This window comes from Astatotilapia calliptera, chromosome 16, assembly GCF_900246225.1.
Source record: "Astatotilapia calliptera chromosome 16, fAstCal1.2, whole genome shotgun sequence".
In the NCBI taxonomy this organism is placed as follows: Eukaryota; Metazoa; Chordata; class Actinopteri; order Cichliformes; family Cichlidae; genus Astatotilapia; species Astatotilapia calliptera.
The window spans coordinates 17,786,013-17,795,978 of record NC_039317.1 but is presented as its reverse complement, the minus strand read 5'-3'; the positions used below and the strand labels follow the sequence as shown (position 1 = coordinate 17,795,978).

Genomic DNA, 9,966 nt, shown 5'->3' with positions numbered 1-9,966 from the left:
AAAGAGGTCGGTGATCCCACTGCGATGGTGAGTTTCGCTCCGTGTCTTAAAACACTTTTGCAAATATATTTTAAAAGCATGAAAAGGATAATATACAGAACTTCTCTGTCTTCATTTTTTTAAATTACAAAATGACATTTTTTCAGTATTAAAAAAACGAGTTATTAAGCAAAATGGTACAATGGAAGATATTATCATATGAGTTTCCGCCCACAGTCCAAAGACATTCTCCTGAACTGGTTTAGATGTGGATTTGACAGTGAATTTGAGGTTTTCTGTCCGTAATGGATTCTGATAACCTACCCAGCCAGGATGCACCCCTGCTGCCAGGTGGGGATTAGCTGCTCCAGACATCCAGCTCCACATCCTTGAATTGTATAAGGGAAAGTAAATGGATGGATGGATGGAGGGATGGATGGAGGGAGGGATAGAAGTTATAACTACTCATGTTCAAGGACGTGGCTACAGTTTTGGGCCTCCTGTGTCACCTCTCCAAAGCTGTGTTGTCATAACATTGCAACACCATCATCTGTTTTTGAGGAAAAACAGTATTGTGCTCCTCAGTGAGTTATCGTAATACAGCTATATAACGATATGCAACTGAATAATAAGGGTGTGCTAATAAAAAACTGACTCATATATGTACTTCACAGTGACTTGGTCCACTGCCTAACATTACTTTTTTACCTTGCACAGGTTAACATAAAACAAAGGAATAATGGGAGATCTGTCTTTAATTCTACCACTCAGCAGAACAATAGACATTAATGGTTGCAACCAGACTGCAATTTGTGAGCTCCATTACCTTGGGACTCAGTGTTTAATGTTTTGTTTCAGTTCCATGGTCAAGGGTCACCCACATCCAATGCACATTTATTAAGGCAACAACTAAAGTTTTTCTAATGTGCTAAATTTTCAGTTTGTCTTTTAGTGATGTGGTTTGATATTTATTTCTCATAGAATTTTCTGTTTTCTCATGCCCCCTGCCAGCTGATTGTTGGTCCCCCAGTGCCACCTCATTTCAAAAAATCTTGGGAACACTCCTGTTTGTGTGTTTTATTGCATTTTGTTTCTCTGGGAAAAGTGTGTGTATGCATGTACTGGTCATAACAGAACCACTTGAAAGTAACTGTTCGTGCATAGCTGGTTTTGATCGTTAAATAAATAAATAAATAAATGTTAGATGCCTAACCAGAAATTTCAGCTATCATCCAGGTTATGGTGAAGGCCCATTGTAGGTTTTACTAAACAAACACCACAAAACAAACAGATCAACGTGGCAGATGGAATTTGTGGGCGGGACAAAAAATGGCACCCAGCAACACGTTAATCTATCACAGAAAAAAATAAATAAATCCAGCAGGTGGAGCCCTGGGAAACATTTTTAATAGACAAAAATTCAGGCTCCGGGATATTTTCACTCCGTTAACTCTTCTATGTCTGCGTCCATTTATTCATGCAGAAGTAAAAGTAAAAACAATAATGTGTCTACTTGTGTTTTTCATGCTACAGCGTTTCTTTACTAAAGTTGATGTATATAAGCTTAGCAGGTTTTACTATTTTTTTTTAATCAGTAGAAAAAAACTGTCCTTAAGTTAAATGTTACTATTTAACAGGAAGGAACTTTAATACCACTGTTTATTTTACAGCTAACAAATCTACTGACAAATTTCAATAATTAATTTTAATTTAACGATTTATTTTTTAATTGAGGAGGTGAAGTGACAACTGGCAATGTGTAGCATTTAGTATACTTCTGGTTGACTAGATCCTCTTCACAAATAGCTTCAAGTATTTCTTCCCACGCAAAAAATGAACACATCACAAAATCAAGCTCTGGTGACATTACATGGAGGAGGTAGTGCTCACTTATTATGGCTTTGTCTGCAGGGTGTCTCATGGGGAGGTCACAGAGAGTTCAGATCTTCTTTTTTTTTTTTTTTCTTTTTTTGCTCTTGTACTTTGTTGAAAGGAAACGCTGCAGAATTCAAGCCACGCTACTCCAATACAAAACGAAATGTCAGAGCAAATCTTGTCAAAAATTGTGTTGTGGCTCAATGCAGGTTAAAGTCAGTCCTGCAAAGCAACGTTGACACTTTTCTTTATGATGGCTGTGTTATCTTTTCATAAAAAAAAGCATTCCAATGTTAAAATAAAACTCAAAAATAAATGATGGTGCATTGTGTTAAGTTACAATGTACTGTTACTGATGATTAAATGAGGTAGAAAAGCAGATATATTATAGGAGGCACACATTTTACAAAATTGTAAAGAATGGTGCGTTTATATACATATATACATATATGTGTGTGTGTGTGTGTGTGTGTGTGTGTGGGGGGGGTTATCAGTCAGTCAGAAAGAGAGAGAAAAGTCAATGCACAGATTTTTAAAAAATTAATTGTTCTTTTCTTCAAAATTTCTATAGAACTTGCAGTGAATCCTTTGTTGTCAGTTGTTTTTCAGTATGCTATTATCCTGTCCAAATCTGCTTTGGTGACAGCCCTACTGAAACACATTTGTGGATTGCATTATTCATGACACAAGGAGGATAGTCACGCAAATAATCATGCGAAGTCACTTTTATTAGATCTTGTCAGAGAAACTTAAAATGGCATAATTATGATGAAGATCCATTTTAAAACGGCTATAATGAGGAGATGAATATTCCCGAGATGCTAAACTTTACTAGAACATTTTCAGAAATAAATACATAAAAACCCCTGAATTGACTGATTTCTTATTAGAATTAAAAAAAAGTGAAACCGTTCTTAACTATTATTCTTAGATCCTGCATTTACATGTTTTTTTTTTCTTAGAAACATTGACAAGTAATCATTTATATTATAATGACAACTTTATCAAAGTGCTACGACTTAAAAAAGTTCAAAAACACAAAATTTCCAATGGCCTCTAAATCAACCTTCCACAAACATATGAGCCCCCTTAATAGATGTCATTAAAAATTCGCCATTTTCCTTAAAAGTATATTAATAAAAAAGTGTGCAATATGAATGTAAAAAAATGTGGAGCCAGCTAGTGAATTTGGAATTGTCACCAAAAGAGTAATGTACATAAATGTGCAAAGCAAAGAAAACATTTATTAAATAGCTCAGATTAGTTTTGGAAATCTACACCAATGTCACTGTATCCTTTTTTCTTTTTTTCAAAGGTGCACACTATCAAGTCCCTTTCTGGATACAAAAAAGAAAATCCAGGAAAGACGGGGCAGGTTTATCAGTTATTGTAGTCTGTTCCCTCTAAGTGATCGGGGATAGGCAGTCCACTCAGGATTGTTAGGCATCTGTTCCAAACATTGAACACAGGGCAGACTGGCTGAGCAAAGTCAATGTCAAACGTATACAAGTGCTGAGAACCAACAGCGTCATAAAAAGACAGAGATCCAGAATCATAGTCCAACAACACCCCGAGACGCCGCAAGTGGGGCGAGGGCTCGATGGGAATCTCTTTACTGTTGTGACGCACCACCCATGAGTTGTTGCAGCGAGACATTACCCAGGAGGCTGAGTTTTTGCCGACCCACTCGTGTTTCGGCGCTGACTTGTACGCAATTCCTACTGCAAACCTGCGTAACCAATGAGAGGAAATAATTACATTTCATAAATACAGGTTTAGTAGTAACATTCTAAATCTGAAACATCATTCACGCTTACATAAAAACAATACATCTACAGACTTAAGCAGAAATAAGAGCAGACATTCTAACTGTAGCAATGTAGCAAATTTCATGGAAATCTATCCAATGACTAGCGAGCCTATCTTTGTTTAGTCTTGAGTCCAGCCAACCAGGAGTCTGACACTGAACTACCTGTGAGCCATGCTACGAACTTAAATGTTTTACCATGTGCTTCCCCCAATCAGAGCCTCCCAGTAATGGCGCCCACTGTCGATGTAGACATTTCCCGTGACACCGTAGCTGCTGTGGCTGGAGAAGCGGTCCTGACTATGGCTCTTCTTGGACGATGTCTCATCCCTCTCTACTGTCAGGTTGTCATGGGACACCCTCAGCTTCCGGTGAGCAGACTTTGGTTCCAGTTTGAATGGCTGACCTTACAATTTTAAAAAAAGTATTAATTACAATTGTCAAGTATTAATAATTATTTAGTAACACAAGCATTTCTGAACAGCTGCTGACGTACTGTTTGTCTTGAGTTTCCCTGGTTCACTGCTGCGGGTTCCAGCCTGGTTTATTGCTTTCACTATGAAAATGTACTTGGTGCCACACTGGAGTCCGTGCACCGTGTAGTGATTTTGCTTGATGTTTGGTACTATCATCCAGCTATCAGCAGATTTACACAAACCTATAGACAAAGCACAAATTCACCATGAGAATTATTACTAAGTTTAAACTAAGGAGTGAGACAACACAGTATAACAACATGAACTCTTTCAATCTAAGGCTGCTATTTTTAATTCATCAAGTATAGTTGCACTGCTACTCAAGTGTGCTCGAGCGCTGAGGCAGATAAGAATAAATGCTTGATCGAGCATGTTGTGGCTAATTAGGGCGATCAATTCGAGCAGTCTGCTCTTTATTTCAACCTCGAGATAATATCCAGCTTACGATGTGCATCTGGATGTAAATCCAGTCTGACTGTTATTTTCCTTTCCCTTCTGAGATGCAGCAAAAATTACAGTGCATTTTGGAAACATCTCATTACCCACGAGAGCCAGGACAATGCTCTCCACTCCAGCAGCTAAAACACAATATTATGTTTGGATATTGTAGCATACCCCCTCGAACTATTTGAAAATCTTTCTCAGAAATCCTTTTCAAATCCCACCACTATCGTGTTTTCCACCCCAAACATTTGACTGTGGTTCCTTTAGAAAACAACATATGGACTTACTGACAACATTAGATTGGCTGGTGAAGATGGCATACTGTAGCTCGTATGATACAACAGAGAATTCATCATCTGATGTCCAGTGAACCGTGATCGTGTCATATGAAGCTGTACAGAGTTCCTCGCGGATTACTGGTGGATTTGGCGCTTCAAACACAAAACAAAAGGTAAATGTTGCCCAGAGAAAATAATGAAAGCAGTGTTGATTTCATTCTGCACACAACATCAAAATAACAAACAGAGACCAGTGATGGATAAACAGCACCAGCCCTTTGTGTGTATGCACGTGTGTGTTTGTGTGAGTGTCTGCATGTGTCCTTTATTCTGACAAGTGTAATTAATCTATATTGGAGTTCCTCCAGCTATTACAGTTACATCCCCCACGCTGAGTTAAATTCACAGTGCACAACAGGAGCCGTGCATAAACAATCAAACCTGTTTCATTCAGCAGCAAAAAAACTATTGCTGTAAATTATATGAGCTTTTTAGTTTTCTGCCACTCCTTCACAATCACATAGTTTAAATATGAACTCACCGCTGTTATGCTTGCCGAAGCCTGTAATTTTATAAATCCATAATTCACGGATAAGCTGTGGTTCATTTTAAGTGCATCTTTCAATAAAGGAAGCCGGCAAATCGTATGAAAAAGAAAGTTTTGGGGAAACTGATCAGGCGGTACTAAACAAGCAAACAGATTATAGTAATTTACATGGAGGATTCATTTCAAACAATTAAATGCTCTGTGCTTAACATGCGTGGCCAGACTCACCTGTGAGGTAATCTAAGCTTTCTAGCATTTTCTTCTCCCTTGTGAAGTCCAAAGCAAAAGTATCAAATGTGTCATTCAGGTTAATTTCTGGTAACAGGATTTGGGAGGATGCTGTTGCCATAGACACTCTGGTACAAAGAAAATATTAACATTAATATGTGGCGACAGTTTTACACACAGTTTCTATTGTTTGTTCCCGTGTCTGCCTTTCGCTGGTGTCTCACCTCTCGCAGATACTTTTAGCTGTCTGAAGAAAGCGAGCGTGGTCTGTCTCCTTGAGGGTTTGGTCAGCCTGGGTGATGAGCGAGGAGGACCTCTCAATGCACTGCTTGCAGCCGGCTATCTGCTGGGCTAGCTTCCTCAGCCTCACAGACTGGGCAGAAAATAGGATATGCAGACAGATGAATAGCTTAGTAAACTACCAACCGATGCATGACCTATGAGACGGCAACTTATCCAATGTAAAATTGGGTTTCACTTTGCCAATAAGGAAATCCTGCTGGGGAGAAAAAAACTCTGATTTTTCAGTAGTGTCATAGTCACAAGAGTCTGTCCTACAACCTGTTTTATAAGCAATACTTGCATAAGAGGGGTATTCATGAGACATCCTACACAGTATTGTCATAGAAACCAGACCCTTCTAACCCCCCTCTGTGGCTCAATGGCTTAGTGGCTGAAAGCAACCTCACAACCTGTGTCATGAGCCATGAGGTGTGGAAGGAAAGAGGCCCCCTCCAGAGTGGACCATCACAGGAAGCAAGACTGATCTTAGTCTGACACTGAACATGGCACAGCATGCTCCCGCTTCTCTAAGGCGGACAGGGGAAAAGGAAGGGAAACCATTCAAGAGGCATAACACCTCCATATTAAAATTATGGACACCCGCTCCTGATACTGAGGACAAAACAAAGCAATAAACTCTCGTCAGTATAAGTGGCCATCAATATGTTGAAACACAGGTCCACACTGCAGAAGAGAACTGCAATTTGTTTTCTCTTTAGAATCCAAAGTCAGCTTTTCTTTTAACTATTCTATATTGTATTCTTTAACCTTAACATAGCCAAGTAAATTGTTTTTGTGCCTAAATCTTCCTAAACAGTGGCAAAAATATATTTGCTTGTTGCCCTATAATTGTTCACATTAACAGGATAGCAAGCAATTACATTTTAGTTCTTGAAGCATGTCTCTTTGCCACATATGTTTTTTGTTCTTTCCCTGAAGATTCTTCTCAGTCAGTTGCTAAAACAGCCCCACTGTTAGGCAGCTTGACTGAATACTCAATAAGATGTGAAGCAGGAAACAGTAAACATCACGGTAATGTGTGCTACGTTTTACTATTTGTATATTTTTGATAAAAGCTGCTTTTGAAAAGCCAGTGGTGATTGCTGGGGGGCAGGGGAGAGAAGCTACCCGCTGAGAACAACACATTTTCAGGGCCTGCCTTCTGTTTGCATTTACATGGCTAATAGGAACTCTGAAGGGACTTAATAGCTGACCAGTGGTGGCTACAGCACCATCCACGCTTTCTGTGTTCCTTTACTTTCACTTTCCCATAATCCTGTTTCAGTTTTCTTTATTTTTTCTCTACTTTGCAACACAGTGTGAGTTTCAATAAGCCAAACACTTCACAGACTGCTCATTTCTCCATGCATTGCAAATTTGTTAGACTGTAAAAAATTGTTGCTTGCATAGCTGATGTTTAGCTAATGTTCACTTTTTTTTGTTTGTTTTGTTTTATTGATGTCCACGGTTCCTCTTGGCAGGAAAAGTCCCTGCTACTAACAAAGAAAACACTTCTGAGAACCATTATGGTCACCAGAAACCGGAAAAAATGTCATCCTTCCTCCATGAATTATTAGAACTATACAAAAGTTTATGCTGCCTGGAAATCAAACTATGTATCAAGACCTGCTTTTATGTAGTGTAACGTGTGTCCAGATGGAGCCAAATGTCACATTTAGAGAACTAACATCAGTACAGATTACAAAGCAGTATGTGTCTGCCCACATTAGCTAACACTGGCCACCAGTCAAATCAGAGGCCTACACTGTGAAAGCCTGATTTTGGCTTATCCAGGTAACTTCAGGGTTACCATGGGTTTGCTTTATGATAAAGGCAGTTCACTTTTTGCCTCTAGAGCAGGTTATATTAAAGATTAGAGATCAGCAGGCATGAAATCATTGCCTACTGACCAATCAGTTCCACTGACCAATCAGTTCTCTGGAAGATAGTATCACCATTCCTGGAAGATCCCTGGGACATCATTAATACAGTAAATCATAGTGTTTTTAATACTAAACTACTGTACAGTGCTTTTTCAATTACAATGCTTTTCCTACTGCTGATTTGTATTAGACAATACATATATGTTTAACTCTTCATATTTTTTTTATCTTCCTTTGTAGACGTTGCATTACATCACTTATGCGTCCTTCGTGCGTTACATACTCTCCCTTTGAGCAGTAGACGTGTGAAGAGTCTTTTTTTTACCCATCATCTGTGATTTGTTATTGCTGTATTCTAATAAGAACAGCAGCCTAGGGTGAAGAAGCAAGGTTATCAACATGGACGAGGTGATAAACAAACAAACAAAAGCTATTGAGATACAAAGTGTGATAAACGGTACCTTGCCCTCCTTTATCTTGGTAGCTATGATTTGTCTTCGCTGCTGTATGATATTAATCAGCAGGTCACACTCTTCCTGCAGCTTGTTTTCTTGTCGCGATGCATTTACCTAGACAAAACAGGGGTACAGGTAACATACATTAGAGCAGAGTTGCAATCAGCTGTCCTTGTTTACACACACACACATACACATATATTCATTTAAAGCACAGTCATTTTGAGATAACTGACATAATGCAGTATCTTAATCCTTTATTTGAAAGGCTTTTCAATGAATCACATGCTATTTACTTTATACATATTTATTTATTTATATCTAGACATAAATAAATTCATATTTAGCTTACACATGCTGTTAAAATACCAAATTTGCAGTCATTTAACAATAATTGTTGAGCTTGTGAGTAATGAGCACTCAGTCTTGTTGACATGATACAATTCCACATTCGGATAAAGTAATTCATCACGGTGTTAATAATTTAATGAGTTGTTGCCCACGGATTGCCGGGAAAGCTAAAACCCCCAACCTGAAAGGAACAGACAAATAACCTCACCTCCACATGTTGGCAGGTTTGGATAAGTTTGCCCATCAGACTTTCCAACTCACTGGTCCTCTTGATTAGATTGCTGAGGTTGGAATCCAAGGCTTGCTGCAAAACAAAATTGAAAGGGAACATTTCATTATACACTGCCTCCCCAATCAAACTGTAAACAGCTGAATAAATCCTGGAAGAGAGTTAGGTGAATAGGAACATAAGGACCATATCAAGTGTAATGAGCACGTGAGAGGACACACAAGGTTGCCCCTGGATATGAGTGGCCAGATTTGGGCTCTGATCAGTGTGAGCCCCCCCCCCCCCAAGTCCTAGCTTTGTGCCAAAGATCCCATCATACTGCCCACTGAGGCCATGAAGCTAAGCAGAGCATCTGCCAGTAATTTGGACAACTGAACCCAGGGTGTGCTAATCACCGAGTCAGATCAAAGGGTGATGTTTCGAACTTAAGCTCTTACTATAATCGGGCAGCATGATGATGGTGTCCTGTGACATTACAGAATGTCTAATATTATAAGCATTATTCAGAGGAAGTAAAAGATTAATGCATGATTATATTAAAATGATTTCAATTCAAACAAAACTGTGGTCTTGCAAAACCAAAAGCAGATGGGTGGAGAAGGTTGTAACTTCAAATATGGATGACAGATTTAGACTGCAAACTAAGGATACTGCACACCCATGCTGTAGCCACTTGTCAATTATAGTGTGTTCATGATCTCTATTTTATTCCAAATTGGACCATGATTTACAAATTTCCCATTAGGGAAAAAAAGCAGTTAAAAGTACTTCTATACTAGCATCATTTAAAAAACTGACACCAGACATTAAAATAAAATAAACCTGCATTTCCAGCTAAATCAAATACAAGCAGAACAACGTATTTCAATATATTATTAAGTCTTCAGCAATACATGTGAATGGATCTGAAATTTTACAGTCAAACAGTTACAAACTGCCTTTGAATTTCACTGTTTGTAACTATAGCACCTGGTTCCTAAAACATTGATTTAAAAGAAATTATTGTAGAGAACCATAAACACTAATCACAAAAATATAACTCTGACTAACATCCCTTTATTCAAAAGGGAAAAAAAGAACCCACAAATACTTTGAGATGAGACCAAACAAGCACAAGAAGCCTGCAAAGATT

General features: G+C 38.5%; 1 protein-coding gene across 7 annotated transcripts in view; it reads right to left on the bottom strand.

Moving 5' to 3' along the window:
* Positions 1-2,561: 2,561 nt before the first annotated feature.
* The window catches only part of mid1 (midline 1), a 33,456-nt gene continuing 26,051 nt past the window's right edge, over positions 2,562-9,966 (bottom strand). For all 7 annotated transcript variants that reach the window (XM_026143755.1, XM_026143750.1, XM_026143756.1 and 4 more), the window contains 8 exons: positions 8,814-8,909; positions 8,261-8,368; positions 5,859-6,007; positions 5,635-5,762; positions 4,869-5,012; positions 4,158-4,319; positions 3,860-4,067; positions 2,562-3,583 (listed from right to left, as the gene is read on the bottom strand). In XM_026143755.1, coding sequence (XP_025999540.1) covers positions 3,235-3,583; positions 3,860-4,067; positions 4,158-4,319; positions 4,869-5,012; positions 5,635-5,762; positions 5,859-6,007; positions 8,261-8,368; positions 8,814-8,909 — 1,344 coding nt within the window. In that variant the 3' untranslated portion in view covers positions 2,562-3,234. The remainder of the gene's footprint in view (positions 3,584-3,859; positions 4,068-4,157; positions 4,320-4,868; positions 5,013-5,634; positions 5,763-5,858; positions 6,008-8,260; positions 8,369-8,813; positions 8,910-9,966) is intronic.